The following is a 24,113-nucleotide window of genomic DNA, read 5'->3' on the forward strand; positions in this document are numbered from 1 at the left end:
TACATACAGCTGATTCACTTTGTTGTACAGTAGAAGCTAACACAACATTGTAAAGCATTTATACTCCAATAAAGATGTGGAAAAAAAGACATCTAAACAAATAAAAACATAAATCCACCTTGAATAGTGCAACTTTAACCAATATCAGCTTTGTAAAATTTAAATAATTAGGCATATATTTAAAGAAAATAAAACCTCAGATCATTTAAATTATACAGCTAGCAATCATTTGTGAAACCACTTTTTAAATATATTTAGATAATCCCTTTTGTTTTTTATTTCACTAAATTAGACATAGCTTACTTATCTCTTTATTCTTTTCAGAAGAAAACTCTCTTGGTTTGCTCTTTCACCATTTGCATAGTTTGCTTTTGAGAATACAATGTTGAAATAATGGTGGGTTCTCTTTTGTTTACCAAAAGAGTAGGGGAGGACTTAAAGTTTGTGTCGGCAGGCTTATGGAAAAAATTCACATGAAGAGGAATGAGACAATGTCAAAGGCTGAATCATAATTGAGATATTTTCACATAAACACCTAGAAACTTCTGGTCCCTTTTCATTATCTTAGAAAATTTTTAACATGTATTGTAAGTTTATCAGCTTTCTCCTTTTTTTTTTTCCCCCCATTTTTCACGTGTCTTCTTTGGTTTAGCGTTTGGTACAGTGAGAGTTCGTCAGGCTTTATGGATAATTAGACATTAGATCAGATGGATAGTAAAAGATCAGCCAAGATTTACAATACTTCACACTCCTTAAATCTGAATGACCCTAACAGGCAGGTAGATGAGATAATTTGTCCATTTTATATGAGGAAACTGAGGCACAGAGCAGTTTAACTTGATCAAGTTTACACGTCCATTAAATTGGAGATTTGGAATAAAAACTAGGTAGTTTTTCTCCAGCCTCCAAGTCTTCATCCTAAAAGCCTGCACAGCAGATGAAGCTTCTGTCACTACCTAGTTTTGTGGTCTTTGAAAAGTTACAAAATTTTGCTGTAACTTTCTTTCTGTGTAAATTGTGAATCCTAATGTTTTACCCATCTAATGGCTTATGTCTGTGGATTTTTGAAAACATGTCCATGAAATGGAAGAAAATCTAAACAACCCAAGTCTCCTGGCAAGGAGTCTTGTATGAATGGAAAAGAATTGATATGTTCTGCTGCTAGCTGTCTCATCATTCTTATGGCGTCATTTTATGTTATCTTCTGAAAATTAACAGAAAATATTTGTCTAACATATTTCCACATTTAGAAGACATTTGTCTGGCTCCAAATTGGGAATGTTGAGTACTTGTAGAACAAAGAAAGTAACTATATACTCTACTTCCTGATATGGCTTTCTCACCTACAATAGCATTCCTTGTCTGGAAATGCATGTTTTCTGATTAACTTTATGTAATTTAACATGTATTATTCAAAATTAAAAACAATTAAGCTAACTTTATATAAGTTATGCTTACAAATTATGAGAGTTTTGAATCTTTTTTTCTATGAGGACAAGAGTAGAAATAATGTTTTTACTCTCCCCTAAAAAATAAGTAATACAATTCTTTAGATTTTTTTAAATGAATAGGAAGCATTGAGAATGTGTGTTTATGTGACAAAATGATCACAAGATGCAAAGTGAACTGAGCTCTTATGTCAGACTCCCAAGGGATCTTTGGCACTATATCACCATTTATTCTTTGCTTTGTTTCTTTTTTTTTTTTTTTTTCAGAAAATGAATTATGCATGAAGATAAATAACATAGGTATGTAAAGAAACAGCAGGAATAACTTTGATGACAACTTTTTTGGCATATGTAGCTACCTTCCAATGTTTCTCTGAGCAGATTTCAGATAGAAGAAAAAAATAACATCTCAAGTTAAAAAAAGATAAAAAAGAAAAAAGTAAAAAGAATTTCACATAATTATCTCAAGCTAAAACATCTGGGTATGTCTTCTGGTACCTTGCTTAAATTCAATAATAAGAACTTTTTAAAATTAAAGAATCTTTTCCTCTGCTATCCAAATAAAGCCAAGCAGAGAAAATGACATAGTGCCCATTCTAAGATTAGTTGGCTGCTACAGCAGGGACCAGATATCATCCTCATTCTGACATTCAGGCATCAATGAATCAGCCTAGAGTAGAGGCTAGTAAGATGCTGAAGGAAAGGCTTGTGCCAGAGAGGTTTTCACCATGATAGAATTAAGGCATTGCTTACATATTTCTTAAAATAAAATCTAATACAAATACAAGAATAGTAGAAATAGTTAAAAATATGTTAAAACGTGTACAACATGCTGTCAGGATATGAGGTTAGAGAAGTGATAGACCCTAAAGCTACTTCTTATCTCACACTGAAAAAGTTCAGAATGCAAAGCATCACAAAAGAGGTGTAAGTTGTAATGAAGTGACTAAGTTATGTGTGTATGGCTGATGGGAAGGGAGTGGTTAAAGTTAATTGCAAGTCATAGAGCAGTTTCCATGGAGTAGAAAGCATTGTGCCAGACTTCTGCATTTATTCAGGATTTCTAAATATGGACACTGTAGCTGTCAAAAATTGTATGTTCAATGCATAGGGCATAGATAATTTTATTTCCTCTTCAGTTATGTTTTCATTTGTCTTTCAACAGCAATCTGCCTCTGAATTTCATGATGATTAGGACCTTAATGTCCAAAGGAAAATTTAAACCTCAAGTAAATTTATGGACAAAGTTATTGCTAAACTATTTTCCCAGTGAAGTAAACAATCAACTGATAATATCTAATTGAGGGAAATGTGACATTATCCTACAGCTATAAGCTCTAATTTGCCATCTTTATTTGATATAGGAATTCGTGCATACAGAGGCAACCATACAGAGTGATGGTAATCATTTAGCTTTTTCTTTAATTGTATTGGCCTTTTCATGTATATACATTTTTTTTTTTAAATAAAGCTAACAGCATGCTTTTTTACCTTGGTTATGATATCTTTTTTGATCACAGATAAAATTGTTTCCCAGAGATAAATTCGCTTACAGATTACTTTAAGACTACTATGAGAATACTTCGGCAGTGGAGTTCCCTGAGAGGGAGGAGACGTACGTGAGAATTACCTTGTTGTGAGTGACGCTGTACCACTTTTCGCCATGAGCAGCAGTGCAGCTATAGCATCCTGTGTGAGAAACAAAACATTTTGCCAAGCAGTTTAAATCACATTATTCCAAAGTTAACGTGTAAATATTCCAATTTATTAAAGGACATTATTGACTAATTTCAAATCTGGAAAATTGGCCCCATATAAGTTGATAGGTTGAGCTATTTATATTAAACATAAAACATTTTAAAGTTATATTTTGGGATCAAATTTAAAATAAACATAACACTTTTTCACTGTTTATTATTTTTTAAACTTCCTTGCAGAGAAAACAGTTAAAAAACTCATCAAGCTCGGACAGAGGAATGGATAAAGAAGATGTGGCACATATATACAATGGAATACTACTCAGCCATAAAAAGAAATGAAATTGAGTTATTTGTAGTGAGGTGGATGGACCTAGAGTCTGTCATACAGAGTGAAGTAAGTCAGAAAGAGAAAAACAAATACCGTATGCTAACACATATATATGGAATCTAAAAAAAAAAAAAAAAAAAATTGGTTCTGAAGAACCTAGGGGCAGGACAGGAATAAAGAGGCAGACATAGAGAATGGACTTGAGGACACAGGGAGGGGGAAGGGTAAGCTAGGACGAAGTGAGAGAGTGGCATTGACATACATACACTACCAAACGTAAAATAGATAGCTAGTGGGAAGCAGCTGCATAGCACAGGGAGATCAGCTCAGTCCTTTGCATCCACCTAGAGGGGTGGGATAGGGAGGGTGGGAGGGAGGCTCAAGAGGGAGGGGATATGGGGATATATGTGTACTATAGCTGATTTACTTTGTTACACAGCAGAAACTAATACACCATTGTAAAGCAATTATACTCCAATAAAGATGTTAAAAAAGAAACCAACTCATCAAGCTCGAAGGTGCTTGGCTTAATAGCATGGCTACTTTAAGAATATGATAAGGTAAAAGACACGATATTTATTCTAACTATGTCTATGAAGTAAGCTTTGAGGATCACTTCTCTTTTTTCAGCTTTATTGAGGTATAACTGACAAATAAAATTATAAGTTATTTAAAACGTAAAAGTGATGATTGGCTAGACATATACATTGTCAAAGGATTCCGCCACCAATATATCCATCACCTCACATAGTTGTGGGGGTTTTTTTGATGTTGTTGTTTTTTGTTTCTTTGTGTTTGTGAGAGAATTTTTAAGTTATACTCTCTCAGCAAATTTCACTTATACAGTACAGCATTAACAACTATATTCATCATGTTATACATTAAATCCTCAACTCTTATTCAAGAGGCTAACTTCTTTACAAAGCCACAGAGAACATGAGTGGTAAAGGGAGGATCAGCATCTTTGCGATGCACTATGAATGGCTGTCTTCTGTGGGCAGAGGATATAAGTGGGAGATGCTTCTGTTAACACTAATATCCTGTCCAGGAGTAATTATAGAATTCTCATGATTGCAAAAGGCAAAAACACAACACTTAACACCAATTAACCATAGAGGCAGTGATTACTTAACCAGGCAGCAGTTACAGTAATCCCTCCCTATCTGTAGATGCAGAGCCCTTAGATACAGAAGGCCAACTGTACTACACCATTTTATATAAGGGACTTGAGCATCCCCAGATTTTGGTATACTGCTGGGGTCCTGGACCCAATCCCTGCAGATACCGAGGGAGCACTGTAATCAGAATCATCTGACTGACAGATTCCGTCAGTCTATTAGCTATTAGATGATATGCTCCTAAAGAAAATACATTAGCCCATTAGGATTGTACTTTATCTACTTAACCAGAAAAACTCTTCTATGTGTGGTGAAGAGAGAGTTCTGAACTGGATCATCAGATGGAGCTTTACTGTATCTCGAATTCCCATACATTAATTTCTCTTAAAAACAAGAGTCCTTTGAAGGAAGAGATAACCACACATTTGGATAAAGGACTTTGCAAAGACATCTTAAATACATACAGCACATCTATTTCCCAGTCCTTCCCTAAGAGATCTATTTTGATTTCCTGGAGCAAACCTGCACTGGGGAGAAAACCAAATATATATATAGTCTTGTCTGGAGTAATTCAATACTGGCTCCAAACCAATTCTGCTCTCTTGGTTCTAGAATGTCATAGTGATTCATTGATCAGAGTGAGGGCTCATGAGGGTCAGATGATAAATAGAATTTACTCTGTTTATGAACTCACACTGTGCTTATTTCCCCAGTTTCTGAATGTGTGGTTAGAATATAAATACTCAGACACTGGTAAAATCCCCATAGTACTTCCCTGTAGAGTGAGGGTTATTGGTTGACAAGCTAATTGGAAGCTAATGAATCCTGAAGGCTTTATAGAATGTAGGGTCATCAACAACAGCGTCGAGGAAGGAGGAGAAATGGCCTCTGTCATATCCCTATTTATTTTACCATTTTGACTTGTGCAAAAAAAAAAAAAGTCTTAGAATATAATAAAGGAGTATTCTAAATTTAATTAGGTGATGACCATCCATATTTAATTTTTATTATTTTTATTGCAACAAGTTAACATGGCCCCTAACACCAATTACACAGAATTTACTCCATTAAAGATTATGTTTTTTTCTCTATCCCAATAATCAGAAGAACAGAGGAAGCATTATGCTTTCCTCCAACAAATACAAGAGTAAATCTTCACTGGTCTGCTTAAGGCTATGCAACACTGCTTCTTGGTCATAATTTAGCCTGCAGAGACCTTAATTAACTATCTTACCACACCTTACTTGCTGATAGTACCTACTGACAAGGAAGTAGCATTTGATGGATGCCAGAATATGGGAATGATATAACAGTAAGGCGTCTGATAGTTTCTGGCATCTATAGATCTAGACATGTTAGGATACCTCCTTCAGAAGAAAGGAAAAGTTGCTTCAACTTACATTCTCTACCACCAAGTAAAAGGCATTAATGGTTGATGGGAATGGATAGTCTATTTAATTATATTGCTCTGACACACTTATTAAGTAGCCAGTTTTGAGCTGCACTGAGAACAAGAAAAGGCTCTCCAGCTGGCTCAGTCTTTCACCTAAGCCTTCTCAGTTTCTGAATGTGATGGTACTTAAAATGCCTGTCCGATCAGGATGATTCATGAAGGCTACCATCGGCTTGGATGGCCAAATCAGAGTGGAGGGTGCTTAGGTTTTGGAGCAAATCCAGGCTCTCTTTGAAGTGACCAGCAATCATTCTTAGCTTGTTATTGTGCCATGGTGGATATTGAACACCTGATGATGGAACAAGTGACTGTAATTCCGGGATTTCCCATCATAAACTTGGTGTTACTTGATTCCAAAACCAAACAGCCAGTAACATCCAGAAGCACTTTCTCACAATAGAATGTGGTATATTCAAGACAGATTGAGCAGGTCTTAATTTCCTTGTGTGCTTACTCCTGCCATTTCTCTCTGAACCCACATTTATAGTCTCATTAGGATCTTCCTATGGCAGTTAACTGAGGAGAACAATTTTGACCCAGAAGGAGAATGCTACAGTTAGACAAGATAGCGGGGAAGAGAATGGGAAAAGAAAATCTTGGCAGTAGGCAAAACTTCAAGAGTTATATATTATTTTCCATTTGGTCTGGAATTAGACATTACTGGAAATACAAATAGGTATTCATTCATGAGTGGTATCTAATGGTTTGTTCAAATGATGAGGAATTTGGAAAGAATAAAATTGGAGGATTGATTACAAAGCAGCTTTTGGAGGAGGAATGTGGATAGACCTCACTAAAGGGTCCTAGAAAGTGAAAATATTTATGGCTGACATGAATATTCCTTAGAGGAGGTTGCCAATAATTGGATGAACAAGATAGCCTATCTAAAGGCTGTCAATCATCTTCTTTCCACATCTGTTCTAGCTCTTGTTCAATGAATATAAAATGTGGTCATAGTGTCAGGGATAGAGGTTATGCACGGGCTCAATAGTTAGAATTTCCTCACAATAGGCATATATAATACTTTCAATGCTAAGTCCCTGATCTGCAAATTGCAGAGAATTGTTAATATGATGCTATATCCTGGGGGAATCAGCCAGCCATCTAGTAGCACAATGAATATATCAGATATCTTTTTTTGGGAGAGAGAGTTCATTTTTCCTGACTGTAGTACATCTTTGTTTAAAAAGAATTATGTCTTTTCTGTCCACCAACCTGTTGTAAACACACCATTAACTGATTTACCAAATACCTCATTTACCATCAGGTTTTCACACAACAATACTAATTCTTATCAAGGAATTCATTTTACCACAAAACAAATAAGGCAACTACTGTTGTACAGGATTCACTGATGTACTAGAAGCAGCTGCTCTTAGAGAATGGGAGAACTACTGAAGAGTCAACTGTCTCAAATAAGTGGGGAAAAAACCCCTGGTAATTTGGTTTTGTATTACAGAGTGATATTCTCTATGGCCAGAGTCTATATGTTCTGGTACTTAATAGTGGCACCTCTCAAAATTATATAATTTTTATAATTACATAATTATATATATATATAATTATATGATTTTAAAACTTGAAATAATAAATAATTAAATAGAAAAGTTTACTTCCTATCTTTCAACTTTCATATCATATTTCAATAATTTGATACCCAAGGGTGCCATGCTTCCACAGGGACTTAAGAATGAGATCACTAAACTGAAAACTAAAACATGCATCAAGCAGTTTTGGAAACCTCATGCCACCAGAACAATATCTAAAAAGATGGAATTTTTCTGTTGTTTCAGGGCTTGGTCTTTTAAATCAAAGTTTATATGTATGCTGCAACAAAATCGAGAGAGGTAGTAGTATTTCTCAAACTCAATGACTCATCCTAAACACATCTTAGTCCTGCCATTTGGTAGATTAGAAATATCCAAACTGGATGACAAGCAAGAGACCTGAACTATCAAGAATAAACATTTTAGTAACTGCCCCTCCACCTTTAAATAAAGAACATTGACAAGGTGAGGTGCTCAGACAGGTAAAATGGACATGGAATGGGTAATGGAAAATGAATATTATGAATGCCAACCAAGTCTTGAGAATTCTTAAAGGAATGAGAATATTTGTAGTTATCTGTATTTTTCTCTTCTCATTTATTTATAAATCTATAAGTATATACTATATATAACATATGTATATATGTATGTATAATATATGTGTATATATGTATAGACTGTTGAGACTAACAGAAAAAGTCAGAAGTGGTGATGTGTGGTTTCTGATAGTATATCATAAAAAGTTATGGAGCATCTTTCTTGTACAATAGAGCCTTCATACTTTGAGCCCTGAATTCCTATACTGTGAGCAAACCCAGGTCACATGAACAGGCCACTTTATGGGTTTTATTCTACAACAGAGGTCCGAAATGCTTGCCATACTAATGGGCCATCCTGGATATCAGCTCTTTGGAGTATTCGGATGACTACAGCCCTAACCAATCTGACTAGAGTTGCATAGAGACCCAAAAGAGAACTATGAGAAAAATAAGATAGTGTGTGAAGCTGCTAAGCTCTGAGATACTTTCTCTACCATAGTAACTGGAACAGGATCTTTACTGGTGCTCTGTAACCAAGTGGAAGGGGGGCCTCAGTGGGTAGAGTTGACATGTTTTCCAATACCCACTCTAATGCCCTTTAAGCATATGGAGTCTGGACTCTACTTACATTTGTTATATTACCTTGCAGCTAGGGCACCAGATGTGATTTTGGTTCCTGTAATTAAATTCACTCGTGATGGGATTCTTTGAGAATTGAATAATATAATCAGAGTAGTATAGTTCTAGACTGTGATTATAGTGATGACTTCCTAATTTTTCAGAAGACTTTCCAGTTTGGTAGTTTGGGGTTTGTCACAGAAAAGAATTCATTCTGGAGTTTCCAGCATGATTAGCTTCCTGAGTTTCAGATTCCTTACAATGGCTCTTATGGTGGCCCATTTCTGTAATCATAGAAGCTAAGCCTAAAGTCTCTATCCCTCCTAACAATTATGTGAGCTTTCTCTGCAACTTAATAAATCCCTTACTACTTAAATTAGCTAGTTTGGAATCTGTTGCCTAAAAATAAGTAACTTGACCTCTTCTTTGACTCTTCAGGAAGACAAAAAGAAAAAAAAGCAAAACAAAAAACAAGTAAATTGTCTGGAATATACTAGATCAAGAAATATTAATTTTATTCTTTCCCAATACATTACCCTCTTGAAGATCCTTGTGAGTTCTATTAATATTTTAGTTTATTTCTGAATATTCATATTTTTAACATTTCCTCTGTAGAAAAATAGAATTTACATTACACATTTTATAAGACAAAAAGAAGAGTCATGGTGCACTAGTTTTGTAAAAGTTCTACTCTTTACAGATTATAATTTATGAGAGCAGGACTTATGAATAAATATGCCTGTTTCCTGTACTTCTAATAACGTTCTAACACTGCTAGTAACTATAAGATTAGAATCAAAAGAAGTTGCCTTTTCTGTTTAATAAGAATGTCATAACCCCTTTTCATCTTTTATTACTAAGGTTTATCTTTCATAATCATGTTCAATCCTATGGGTACAGGATAAAAAAATTTGAAGTAGCTAGCACAGAGAAAAGTTCATTATGAAAGGGAACTGATTGTCAATATTGGAAAAATAATCTAACAATAGATTATCATCTTGCATTTTAATTTAACTTGGCTAAGTAGACAAACAGGTCTAAGGATCTGCAAATACCTTTAATATTTGAGGAAGAAAAAGAATTTGAAGCTAAAATCAGGTTGGCTTTTTGAAGCTGTACACATCCTTTCTATGCTAAAAATTTAATGATAAAAATCTCTCTTTTATAATGGAAATTTACCTCTAACTACTCAAAAGAAAGACAAGTGTTCCTCAGTCTCCTGTGAGAATCAAATCTTTCTTTCGATATGCTAAATTTTACCCTTGTTTTTGAGAATGTAATAAGGAAGTATCATGAAAAAGTATTACAGTATTCTTTTAGACCATCTGTTGTGTATAGTATAAAATATAAATGTATTTAAAACTATTAAAACATTCACATTATCATTTTCTCCATAGTTTGAAATAATGTTAGTCTCAGATTTGTGGTAAGACTGTTAATTGTGCTTTAATTGTTCACTAGGTATAATTATTTAATTACATTTTTCTTTTCAAAGAGTAATTTTTTTCTTTTTAATGAAAAGATATACTATTGAATCTGATCATATTTCTTATTTAATGAATCTGCTTATCCCTAAAGAGGAGAAATATCTCCAAGCTTTCTTGTCATTTACAAAGTACGTATATATACAATCACATAGGGAGCCTCTCTATGTAAAAACCTAAATATGTCAGCACTGTAGAACTAAGTGAAAAAAGACAGCAGCTGATGTCAGAAGGAAGTCACTACCAGAAGAGGAAAGAAGAGATTTTTGCATGAAAATTAATATTGCATCTAAATAGTCAGTGTGATAACCCAATATCCAGTGAAAATATTATTTGTTTTTACTCCTGAAATGTGAATACTTTTAACTTTGTTCAGATTTATTTTGCTGAGAGAAGGTTGACTTTTTGAAAAGAAGCACCAAATAATAGCCTTAAATTTTTTTTTCAGGTATGAATTTTGCCATCACACTGAAAACATTCTGAATCCTGATAGTGTTCAATAAATTCACAGATGCTGTCAAGCTGACAGTAAAAATGGTACATGAAGGGAATCCAGTGTAGGTGGGATGGGAATGCATACATGTAGTGAGCCAGTAAGGACAGATTACACTTCATACATTTTACTAAATAAGTCACTTGTAGCACTGTATTTCAAAATATTTAAAATATCTTACTAGATTTTTTACCAATTTAGTATGCATTGACAGCTATTTAGGTGTAATTTTTCTTTGATGAGGCATGAAAATGCCTTCCATGTATACAAAAGTGTATTCATTAATTCATTCGTAATAAGCTGGCCTAGCAATCTTGTCTTTGCTATTGTTGAGCAGGAAATAGATATATATAATAGGAAAACCCTAGAGGCAATTCCATTAAAAAGGGGACTAAAATAGCAATGCACTCTATAATAGTTTTAAAATATGTCAGCAAAATATTTGATGCTTCTTCCATTAAAAACTAGAGTCTAATATCTTTCCCCTTGAATATGGGCCAGCGTTAGTCATGCTTTTCGATGAATAGAATGGGGCAGAAGTGGCATTTCTTGTCTTCTCAGACAAAATGATAAAAAGTGATACACACACCTTTAACCTGTCTTTCTCTTCTCTTCATTGTAATAATTTTACTTGGAACTCACCTGTCATACCGTAAGGAAGCCAAGCAGTCACGTGGAATGGTGAGATATAGGTGCTGTGCCCCAAATCCTAGCTGATGTTCAAGCTGACAGTCAGCATCAACCTCCAGAGATGTGAGAGTGAGTGTTTGGATTGTTCCAGCCTCCAGGCTTCAAGCTCTCTCAGCTTGAAGAGATACCAGGTGAAGCAGGGATAACCCTGCTGCGTCCTGCCCAAATTCTAAATTTGTGATGTTGTTTTGAGACAACAGGTTTTGATTATGCAGCAATGCATAACTGAAACACAAGCTATCACTGGTACTACTCAATATCGTTCCATAAGTTTTTTTTTTTTCCCCAGTTCATTCATGCTTTAGTTTATTCATTCAACAAATATTTATCGCATAGCTACCAGAGGCTGGGTGCAGGTTGAGGCACTGCAGGAGGTACATCAGTGAATATATAAAAAAAAAAAAATCCCTTCCCCCACTGAAGGTATATATTAGAAGCAGAGATAGAAAGGGTATAATGTTCACCAGCTATGAGTGTTAGAAGGAAATAAAAACGGTAAGTAGAGAGTGCATGACAGGGTGATGTCATTTAGATAGGGTGTTGAAAGGAATCATCTCTGAGGGGTGACATTTCAGAAGAGACGAGGAAAAAAAGCAGGAAGCAAGTCACTTTCATATCTGGAATAAAACATTACAGGCAAAGGGAAGAGAGAACATTTAGGAACAAAGAGGGATATCAGTGTGACTGGAGCAGAGTAAGCAAGAGGAAGAGTAGATAGAAAAAAATGTCTCGGCCAGATAATGCAGGGATTCCTAGACCGCCTTAGTGGATGTCCTATATCCCAATTAATACATACATTGAGACTTATTCTAAATGTAATGGGAAGACTTTACAAGGTTTTGAGCAAGCAACTGGCATAATATTATGTAACAAATTTTAAATTTATTACATAAATTGGAGAAAACAACTGACATAAACATTAAAACTCTGGGATTTATGGGAAAAATAGACTGTAGGGCTGCAATATTCGCAGTAGAGACCTGTAAATCGATCACTATGATACCCCAGGAAAGATGGAGCAAGAGGTTGGGGGATGGTAGCTGACATGCCGGTGAGAGAGAGTCAAATGGAAAATGGATTTTGAAGAGAGAGAAAGAGAACAAGATTGTCAGTAATCGGATGAACCAATGCTACAATCAGAAAAAATATTAAGTGATATTAATGCAAGAATAAAGATGCAAGTGTAATTATTTGCAGATGACAGGATGGCTTATATAAAAATTCTGAAAATTAATAATCACCAAATTGAATAAGATAAAATATTTTTATCCAATTTTGTATATGTAGAAATTGAGGCTTAGAAAATTGATTAATTTGGTGTAAGGTCACTCACAAGTGGTAGATGAGTTCAGACAAATACAGGACTTTGGAATGTAGGATACAATTTTTTTCTATTACTCCTCAATTCAAAACTACAGAGAATATTTCAGTACTACCTTCTCCTAGTCAATCAACTGTAAACAAAACTTACAATCCTAAAAAATAATCAGATTTACTTATAATTTAAGTAACAGTATTTCTGGTTGTCAATTTTGTCAGAGTATTCAAGAGTCTTCAAATTTTTTAGTTCCCATTAAGTCCATGATTCTATAGCTATAAAATTCTATGAGCTATAGTTCATAGCCTAACCTAAGTAAATTATCAGAAATGTGTCTAGGCTTTATATATGTAAACATTTAACACATCATTACTCATATTGAAAATAAACATTAATTAACACTTAGGTGAGTGTTAAATACTAAAAATCAAGCAGAGAAACACTGTGTGCCTGTTGGAAGTTCTTGATGTTAAACTTACGGGAAAATTATTGCCTTAATGTCATTAAAAATACTGACCATAGCCATCATCTCCCAAAATACAAATATATCCTAAAGCTTACTCACTGAAAATGTCCAAATCTCTTAAAAATAGGTAATAATTAGCTGTTGTGAAAATTCTTAAACTGGTATTAATTTTCCCTGAAAATGACTGCTCTTGTGAGGGCTGTTTTCTCTTTGGAGTAGTATTACAACTACCTCCCTACATAAGCCTGGAAAAATGAAAGGTTTTTTTTCTCTCCTAGAAATAGGCACTTAAATAATTATGCCCACCAAGAGATTTAGCAAGTATGTTGGTCACCTAAACAGTTAAGCCTTTCATAATTAGCCTAAAATTACAAATTCCTATCACTCCTTGGGATTTAAAAAACAAAATAAAGAATTGTATTCCATAAAGCAATTATAATTTGCATAGTAGCCACATTTGAGTTGCAAAGAGCAAACAATAAAAAAAATTTTTTTTTTCTTATAATCCTCTCTTATTGTGAATATTTTAATATTAAATAACTGCTGGAGGCAGGGTAGAGTTTGGGTACACACAGTAGCAATGAAGTTCTTGTAGCCTATGAGAAGCTTTCAGTGTTGAGCCCTAGGAGACAGACAGAAGATCCAATGGTGTGGGAATAGTACTTCAAAAAGTAAGGGGTAAAACAACAAGATCCTACTGCATAGCACAGGGAACTATATTCAGTAGCCTGTGATAAACCATAACGGAAAAGAATATAAAAAAAAGAATGTATACATATGTATAACCGAATCACTTTGCTGTACAGCAGAAACTAACACAACATTGTAAGTCAACTCTACATCAATAAAAATAAATAAATAAATGCCTTAATAAAATAAGTTAAAAAAAGTCAACAGTGGTTTTGGTGGGAATGTAAATTGGTGCAGCCACTATGCAAAACAGTATGGAGGTTCCTTACAAAACTAAAAATAGAGTTGCAATACAATCCAGCAATCCCACTCCTGGGCATATATACATACAAAGCTATAATTCAAAAAGATATATGCACTCTTATGTTCACAGCAGCACTATTTACAATAGCCAAGACATGGAAACAACCTGTATGTCCATCAACTGATGAATGGATAAAGAAGATGTGGTACATGTATACAATGGAATATTACTCAGCCATAAAAAAGAATAAAATAATGCCATTTGCAACAACATGGATGGACCTAGACACTGTCATACTCAGTGAAGTAAGTCAGACACAGAAAGACAAATATCATATGATATCACTTATATGTGGAATCTAAAATATGACAAAAATGAACTTATCTACGAAACAGACTCACAGACATAGAGAAAAGACCTGTGGTTGCCAAGGGGGAGGGTGGGAGGGGGAGGGATGGAGTGGGAGTTTGGAGTTAGCAGATGCAAACTATTATATATAGAATGGATAAACAACAAGGTCCTACTGTATAGCACAGGGAACTATATTCAATATCCTGTGATAAACCATAATGGAAAAGAGTATGAAAAAGAATCGCTTTGTTGTGCGCCAGAAATTAATATGACATTGTAAATCACCTCTACATCAATAAGAAATAAATTTTTTTAAAAATAGGGGGTAAAAAGAAAAATGAACTAGGCGATATGAAAAAAGAAAAATACAGTACATATACAGTACAAATTTTAAAAATTTTACACATATGAAGCCACAAGCATTTACAAAGAAAGAAAGAAATGACTTACGTAGTGTTTTCTGAATTACCCTTATGCCAACAAAGAATTCAAAAAAAATTTTTCTCTCCTCACCCCTCTTCAGTTTAATTGTCAGTAAAGAACCGATGCTTGAGGAGTTCCTCTACTTCTAAGTCCTCTGCACAATTTTACTAACAGGAACGTTAAAATCCTGTCTCCATTATGACCTTTAACAACTATCATCTAGTGCTTGCAATTAATTATTTATAGCAATGAAAGTTGGGATTCCCAAAGAAATAAAACATTTATTTGTGACCTGGGTGGCATGCAAACATTAACCTTTAACTATATTCCATCTATTCTGGTCCCTTTGTTGGCAAAGTAACAGAACTTATTATAGAAAGTTCAAGACCATGTGCTTAAATCTTGTAAATTAAAAAGTTCCGTGTTGTGACACAGTCTTCCAAAATTTATGGTACTTTCTGGGAATATTCTGGATATTTTTAGAATCTGCTGCCATACTTTCTGTCCTCTGGTCTGGTAACAGACAAAAATTTTGCCGTGGCATTTTTGTTGTCCATACAAATGAGAAAGCCATAGCATTAATAAGTAAAATATGTAATTTCAGGAAAGAGCTGAAAAGTTTCTGGAGAAATTGTTTAAAAGTTCTTAGCACCTTAGGAACTGATTTTACTTGGAACTGTGGCTGCTCAGTTAAAAGTGGATGTGATTTCTCCCAGTAGAGTTGGTTTCTGCATGATGGATGGAAAAACATGAGCATAAGGGAAGATGCTTTATCTTTACTGTGTGTCAAAGAAAGTAGAGACTGAGAAAAACTAAGACTTGTAACACATTGTAAATGGCACAATATACATCTCTTTACAGAGTGTATGAATTTGGTTAAAATCAATTTTTACATGGGGTAGAAAAGTAGTGATAAATTCATAGAAAAGATCAAGAGGAGAAAAAGTACTTACAATAGGGAAAAAAGAGGGAGTCAGAAAAGTTCAAATACTGAACAACAACAACAAAAAGAAAATCAGAAGCATTAGATAAAAGATCATGAGCTCGGTTACTTATATCAGTATGCCCACAAAATTGTTCACAAGTTAAAAAAATGCTGTTATATTTAGGACCATTGTTTCTGTATTGTACGATTCTACAGAAATTTAATAACATTATTAATCTTGCAAACATCTGTCTGGTCCTCTATTTAAGGTCTTTTAATATTCCTTTGAATTTATTATTCTATTTGTGGCCTTTGGTACTTGACAGCTATGAATAAAAATTAAATTACAACTCTACCTTTTAGAAAGTTCAGTATATGTATCAGTTATTAAACTGTTTCATAGTCTGAAATGTTGTATCTGCTTGTCTGATGCAGAATCAAATTTAGTATGCATCTAACGTTTTATTGTGGAAAAAAAAGTCTTCTAATAGGAGGCTTATTTGGAATTTCATGGATTTGAATTGCTCCTTGGAGACATACCTATTTTTAAGATGATGGAAATGTATGTTACTACTGTCTAAATGTATACAACTAATTGCAAGTGTATTTAGGCACAAAATTAAAGAATACAAAATATAAGACAAAGATAAATGTACCTGATCACGAATAAGGACAAAATAGTAAATTGATTCAGATTACATACTCCAGGCTAGACTTCCAGCTTACTAGCTCTGTGGCTTTGTGCAAGTTAGTGGCATTCTCTGGTCCCAGTTTTCTCTTCTATTGAATGGGGATGATATTGTGGAGGATTATTTTTTGCAAAGTGCTCTGGACAATACCTGGCACATGATAAGAAATTGCTAAGCAAATTAATTGAAATGCATCATCATTTTGGACATGTTTTATTGGTATTTAACTGTAATATTCTATAGTCTATAATTTATAATAATAATAAATATGGTATAATAAATATAAGTAATCTTCATATATTCACATGTGTAATTATTATTTGAACTAGACAATTTACTAAACTCCCCTGATATGTTCATACTTCAGCGCCTTTACCATTTCCAGTTATTATAATTTTCTTCTTCTATTTTATCATTCAAATTCTAATAATTCTATAATATTTATTTCAAATGATACTTTATAATTCTTCTCTGACTTATTCTTTGTACTTTCTTTTAGAGATGTTAAATTTATACTTAACAAATTGTATCACAGTTTATTTATTAGTTGATTTATATTTATCTATACATCATGACCTCTTTGAAAGTATGAACCTATCTTATATATGACTTTTAAATTCTAGTGTTCAATAAATATGTCCCCTTAGATATTATACATCCTTAAGGTACTGAAAAATGATTAATACGTAATATTTATTCTTTCACTGCCTCCAACTTAAACCCCAAGCCCAGAGTAGTGTTTCATAAATATACATTGTATTGAAGAAAAAAGTAAAACTATATTTCATCCTAGCTAGTTTCCAGTGTACTGCCCAGGAAAATATTTATCCCTGGTAAAATGAGTGAATATCTACAGCTACATACTTCTCAGTTCACTGAGTGGATCTCCTGTCAAAGCAGCAGCTGGAATGCAGGTCAAGTCTGCCTATTCAGAACACCTGTGACCCTCAGTTCGGGGTACTAATTTAAGCCAGGATTTGTTTTCTCCATCCTTGGCATCATAACACAAGCATAAAGACCCTGGTTATCAGAAAACATGCTACTTGTAATACTTCACCTACTGCTACTCTAGAGCAAAGATTTTCAAACTTTTTTCACCATAACCCACAGCAAAACAGTACTATATTTAACAGTGACAAACATCACACACACACACACACACACAATTGAAGCAAAAGTTCCGGAAGTACAATTAACTTTGCTACCTCTGATGCACTTTAATTTTTTCTTTTTTATTATACTAGTTCTCATTTTTCTACTATAATATTCTTTTTTTATATTTTATTTTTTGAAATTTTTGGTTCTGAATCATTAAAGTTCATCACTAACTAACAGGACACATCGGGCATTTTGTAAAACTTTGCTCTGGAGGACGTCATCCAAAGTCTGGGATATTCGAAGCTCCCCAACTCCAAATGAAAATTGAGTATACCACATACTACCCTGTATTCTAAATCGAATTATCACTACCATACCTTCAAATTTTGGGGACAATCTCCCCAACAATTTTTATATAGTGCTTAAACTCCCCATAAGGCATGAGGTTAATTCGAAATTCTTTAGAGATTTTTTTAGAACAGAGTTTTCTTTTAACTTGTGAAGCTTGACTTTAGAGTCTTTGTTTGCATAACACTCATTCTAGCATCTTCAGTATTTTATATATTGCTTTTCACTTACATGTTCTGTAGAAACTTGGAAATAAATTCTTTCCCTAAATTTTACTATATAGGAAATTACCTTTTTCATCCTAAAAAAGGTGCTTCGATTGTCTTTCACACAAAAGTGAAGGGGATTGAACTCCCCTACCTCTCTCCCATCTCTCCAGTCTCCAGCTAGCCTGTTATATCAAACAAAAGTCTTTCTCATTATGGTGACTGCATAAAGCCTGGCTGTCCCTGACTGAGAAGCTGCCAATGGAAGGTGAATAGCTAAAGCTCTTTGTTAAGAAAAGAAAATTTCTCCCCAGGAGAGCGATGGGTCAGAAAAGTTGCTGGGCAGCAGCAGTGGTTCTGCCCCCAGTTTGTCCCAGGCCGTGCTTGCTTTGACTTGCTGCTTCCCTGGGAGGGTGTAGACTCAGAGGCAAGCTTGCAGCTTCCTGTAACATCTAATGCGCGTGGCAGGAACTGGTGTTTCCTCCACGGATAAGCATGTAGCATTCGGCATCTATCTAATTAATTTCACAAAGATCTGCCTTTCCTGTGCTAGGAAGGAGGCATAAAAAAGTTAATCATTTAAATGAAACGTGTAAATTAAGATTGTCTGCCTCAAAATTACCAGTATTGTGGAAACTATATTTTAGCTGTTTTCCTGAAATTTATCATGTTGCTATGATAAATGAAACTTATGAAAAGAACATGCATATATGGAATCATGGCAAAATGTGTTCCTTTCTCATAATGTACTATTTGCCGATATAGAAACATCTAAGCTGCTATATTGATTTTTAATTCTTCACTTACTTTAATATAAAATGACATTTATAATAAAATTCAATAAAAGCTCAGCAAACCGAAAGAATTAGGCCAACAAATGTAACGTATTTTACTAATGAGGTCAGCATTTTATACATTTGCCAGTTTAATGAGTCTAAGTTTTTACTAAAAGGACAATTAAAGGAAAATGGAAAACTATCTAAAAAAGTCCTTTTAGTTTTTGTAGTAAAGATTTTAGCAAATGCTATGTTCAAACTTACCAAATTTTCTGATTTAGAAGTTTATCTGTGATAATGGTGCATTTGTAAAAAGGCTGACAGTTACATATATTCACAAACTATGTCAGTCTCATAACTTAAGAAATTCCTGAATTGAAATGCTGATTATCCACATGAGAGCCTTTATTCTCAATGACTATGGAAGTAGCTAAATTCAATTTTACTTTAATAAATATGTATCGTTTTTAAATGAGATTTTTTTTCTTTTATTGCTTAATGATTACTGTTAGTAGTATTTGATACTATATTTACAAAGAATGGCATAAGTCCTAGCTCAAAATATATCCTTTGTCATCAGTGAAAGTAAATATAACTCCTAGAATAAACCAGGTAAGTACTGCCCTGTCATCTGAGCAAAGCAAAGAGGCAGTGACCTACTTTCCTTTCACATTTTGCCTACCAAGCAGTATTAAATCAAATGGAACACATTAAAACCATCACGAAAGGCAGACAATAGTTTCCCTCTGATTGCCTACCTCAGCCTGGTAGCAGTGTGAAAGTTACAAAAGTCATTTGTATCAACTCATTACCATGTCACCTCATTTTATGCCCCTGCTGGATAAGTGGCAATAAGCCCTGTGTTAGCGAATTCCACATTGTCACCATTAGAACAAATCCTAATAGCACCCAGCTGTCGAAGATTACCCTAGACAGTTATTGAGATTTAGGAGGGGCAGCTTACTACTGATTTAGGGCATATTCTTTAGAATGTTCTATCATTTATTCTAGAATGGAGAAATAAAGCTAATTTTATGAAGAGTGCTCATGAATCATTTTCTTCGTGTAGGATACTACAATGCTCCCAGTAGAGTGTTCTTCTTGCACTTTAATTCAAGGTAATGATGTTGTTGCATCTTATGTAGGCTTAATGCCAAACCACTGCCCAAACCCCTGTGTGAATTCTTAGGTCATTAAATTAACTGAAAAACTTACCAGTGAAATGAATTCCTTGATGTATTAAAACTTTTCTCTCTTCTTTCAGTATGACAATGAACAAACAGTTAGTCTTCAGAAATTGTAAGGAAACCCTTTGACTTCACAAGCACATCTGTGGTGTGAGAGGTGAATGAGACAGAAACATTATGTAGGTATATTTCTATAGGACCTTTATGACAAATCCAGGAGCTGATCTTCTAGATGAAGACCCAGCTTTCTCTGCAATCTGCCCAAGGTGCAGTTTATGGCGAACAAAACCACTGCTAATTTAGCATGTAGTTTTATAGTAGAGCACCATTTACTTTACTGTGTTGATGACTAAAGATTTTATAATTTATCCTACTTTCTACACAGTGGTTTTATATCATTTATTAAGTTGGCGAGAGAAAACTAAAGAAAACAAACTGCACAGATAATTAAACTGGTCTTCAGGTTTACTTACTGCTACGCCACTACTCATTTAATACGTAAGCACACAGATGTTCTATTTGCTTGTGTAGTGTGTGGAACACTACAAATGAGGTGAGATGTTATGTGCAATTCGTAATGTGGCTGTCAGGAACACCAGAATGTTGCCTGTAATTGTCAGGTAGGATCTACACTTTCTAGGTTATGGTTAGGTAAAAGTTTTAGGGGGAAGAGAGAGAAAGAGAGAGAATTTAGCCACATGTACTTAGGTTTGGGTAGTGGTGTGTATGTGCCTGTGTGTTTGCATTTGTATAAAAGAGAGAAAGAAATTGAGAAAGAGAGTGAGTAGATTCTGCAATCTGCTGAATATGTTCTCATTCATTAAAGTTAATAACTGTGAGAGGTCCTGGCCTTTCAGAAGTGTCTTCTAATGAGTTCCCTCTGCTATCATGGAGATCAAGCGACTTGATCATTTTCTACATCTGAAAACTTGAGATAAAAGTAAAACCTGGGAGGTGCCGGGGGCGGCGGTGTCGGCGGCCACCGGGCGGAGGCTGAGGCGGAAAGCGAGCCGGAGGGAGAAGAACAGCCGGGTGCAGGCGCCGCCTCCGCAGCCCCCTCCATGGTCGGCGCCCGCAGCCCGCGGGGACCTGTCTTGCACTTCACCTCCTCCACATCCTCCTCTTCTTCAAGGGCCGCCGGCGGCGCTGTGTGGAGGCTCCGGCGCTGAAATCCGCGGCGCGACGGGCGGGGGCGGAGGAGGAGGCGAGGGGGTCCGGGCTCGCGGGGCGCCCGGAGGCCCGGGGACGCCAGTGGGCCGACCCGCAGCCCGCCGCCGCCGGCCCGGCCCCGCCACCGCCGCCCGCGGGGCTCCTCGGCGCGGCCGCCGGGGCCGGGGGAGCATGAGCCCCGCGACCCGCCGGGGGACGGCCCGGGCCCGGCCCGGGATCTAGACGGCCGTGGGGGAGGGGAGCCGCCCTGCCGCGGCGCCGCTCCGGAACCGCCGGGCCCTCGACGCCGCTTCTGCGGCCCCCGGGGCCGCGCTGTTTTGTTTCACCCTCGCGTTGTGCAGAAGTGAAGTGAAGTAAAATGTCCACTAGGACCCCGCTGCCGACGGTGAATGAACGGGACACTGAGAACCACACGTCACATGGAGACGGGCGGCAAGAAGTTACCTCTCGCACTGGGCGCTCTGGAGCACGGTGTAGAAACTCTGTAGCTTCCTGTGCAGATGAACAACCTCACATCGGTAACTACAGACTGTTGAAAACAATCGGCAAGGGGAATTTTGCAAAAGTGAAATTGGCAAGACACATCCTTACAGGCAGAGAGGTCGCAATAAAAATAATTGACAAAACTCAGTTGAATCCAACAAGTCTACAAAAGCTCTTCAGAGAAGTAAGAATAATGAAGATTTTAAATCATCCAAACATAGTGAAGTTATTCGAAGTCATTGAAACTGACAAAACACTCTACCTAATCATGGAGTATGCCAGTGGAGGTGAAGTGTTTGACTATTTGGTTGCACATGGAAGAATGAAGGAAAAAGAAGCAAGAGCTAAATTTAGACAGATAGTGTCTGCAGTCCAGTACTGCCACCAGAAGCGGATCGTTCACAGAGACCTCAAGGCTGAAAATCTATTGTTAGATGCTGATATGAACATTAAAATAGCTGACTTTGGTTTTAGCAATGAATTTACTGTTGGCAGTAAACTGGATACGTTTTGTGGCAGTCCTCCGTATGCAGCCCCAGAGCTCTTCCAGGGCAAGAAATACGACGGGCCGGAAGTGGACGTGTGGAGCCTCGGCGTCATTCTTTACACTTTAGTCAGCGGGTCACTCCCCTTTGATGGACAGAACCTAAAGGAACTGAGAGAGAGAGTATTAAGAGGGAAATACAGAATCCCTTTCTACATGTCCACAGACTGTGAAAACCTTCTCAAACGTTTCCTGGTGCTAAATCCAATAAAACGAGGCACTCTAGAGCAAATCATGAAGGACAGGTGGATCAATGCAGGGCATGAGGAAGATGAACTAAAGCCGTTTGTTGAACCAGAACTGGACATCTCAGACCAGAAAAGGATAGATATTATGGTGGGAATGGGATATTCACAAGACGAAATTCAAGAATCTCTTAGTAAGATGAAATATGATGAAATCACAGCTACATACTTGTTGTTGGGGAGAAAATCTTCAGAGCTGGATGCTAGTGATTCCAGTTCTAGCAGCAATCTTTCACTTGCTAAGGTTAGGCCAAGCAGCGACCTCAGCAACAGTACTGGCCAGTCTCCTCACCACAAAGTACAGAGAAGTGTTTCTTCAAGCCAGAAGCAGAGGCGGTACAGTGACCATGCTGGACCAGCTATTCCTTCAGTTGTGGCGTATCCGAAAAGGAGTCAGACCAGCACTGCAGACGGCGACCTCAGAGAAGATGGAGTTCCGTCCCGGAAAGCAGGCGGCAGTGCTGCTGGAGGAAAGGGAGTTGCTCCAGCCAGTCCCATGCTTGGCAGCGCAAGTAATCCCAACAAGGCGGATATTCCCGAACGCAAGAAGAGCTCCACCGTCCCCGGTAGTAATACAGCATCTGGTGGAATGACGCGGCGGAATACTTACGTTTGCAGTGAAAGAACTACAGCTGATAGACATTCAGTAATTCAGAATGGCAAAGAAAACAGCACTATTCCTGACCAGAGAGCTCCAGTTGCTTCAACACACAGTATTAGCAGCGCCACCACCCCAGATCGAACCCGCTTCCCAAGAGGCACTGCCAGTCGTAGCACTTTCCACGGCCAGCCCCGGGAGCGGCGCACTGCCACATATAACGGCCCGCCTGCTTCACCCAGCCTGTCCCATGAAGCCACACCATTGTCGCAGACTCGAAGCCGAGGCTCCACTAATCTTTTTAGTAAATTAACTTCCAAACTCACAAGGAGTCGCAACGTATCTGCTGAGCAAAAGGAGGAAAACAAAGAAGCAAAACCTCGTTCCCTGCGCTTTACCTGGAGCATGAAAACCACTAGTTCCATGGATCCCAGTGACATGATGCGGGAAATCCGCAAAGTGCTGGACGCCAATAACTGTGACTACGAGCAGAGAGAGCGCTTCTTACTCTTCTGTGTCCACGGCGACGGGCACGCGGAGAGCCTCGTGCAGTGGGAGATGGAAGTGTGCAAGCTGCCAAGACTGTCTCTGAACGGGGTCCAGTTTAAGCGGATATCAGGGACGTCCATAGCTTTCAAAAATATCGCTTCCAAAATTGCCAATGAGCTAAAGCTGTAACCCAGTAATTATGGTGTAAATTAAGTAGCAATTTAAAGTGTTTTCCTGAACACTGATGGAAATGTATAGAATAATATTTAGGCAATAACGTCTGCATCTTCTAAATCATGATATTAAAATATAAGGACGAGAGCACGCCTGGGAGCGAAAGCTGGCCTTTTTTCTACGAATGCACTACATTAAAGACGTGTGACACGTGTGCCCTCTGTCTTATTTCCATTGCCCTGAAAGGCAGCGTGTGACATCCATCTCCACG

The 24,113-nt window shown here is 36.6% G+C and overlaps 1 protein-coding gene across 2 annotated transcripts; it reads left to right on the top strand.

Moving 5' to 3' along the window:
* The first annotated feature begins 21,451 nt into the window (after window positions 1-21,451).
* Window positions 21,452-24,056, top strand: LOC133092563 (MAP/microtubule affinity-regulating kinase 3-like). Of its 2 annotated transcripts, XM_061191976.1 has the most exons (2): window positions 21,452-21,910; window positions 21,965-24,056. In XM_061191976.1, exons 1-2 carry the CDS (start codon window positions 21,668-21,670, stop codon window positions 23,855-23,857), a joined length of 2,136 nt encoding a protein of 711 aa, XP_061047959.1. In that variant the 5' UTR covers window positions 21,452-21,667; the 3' UTR covers window positions 23,858-24,056. The 2 variants fall into 2 exon arrangements, with proteins under 2 accessions (XP_061047959.1, XP_061047958.1); XM_061191975.1 differs by having other exon boundaries at window positions 21,452-24,056.
* The last annotated feature ends 57 nt before the right edge of the window (window positions 24,057-24,113 follow it).

Source organism: Eubalaena glacialis, chromosome 5, assembly GCF_028564815.1.
Source record: "Eubalaena glacialis isolate mEubGla1 chromosome 5, mEubGla1.1.hap2.+ XY, whole genome shotgun sequence".
NCBI lineage: Eukaryota > Metazoa > Chordata > Mammalia > Artiodactyla > Balaenidae > Eubalaena > Eubalaena glacialis.

Bases quoted from the DNA above. Each gene is read 5' to 3' on its own strand.
- LOC133092563 (XM_061191975.1), top strand. From the start codon at position 21,668: ATGTCCACTAGGACCCCGCTGCCGACGGTGAATGAACGGGACACTGAG.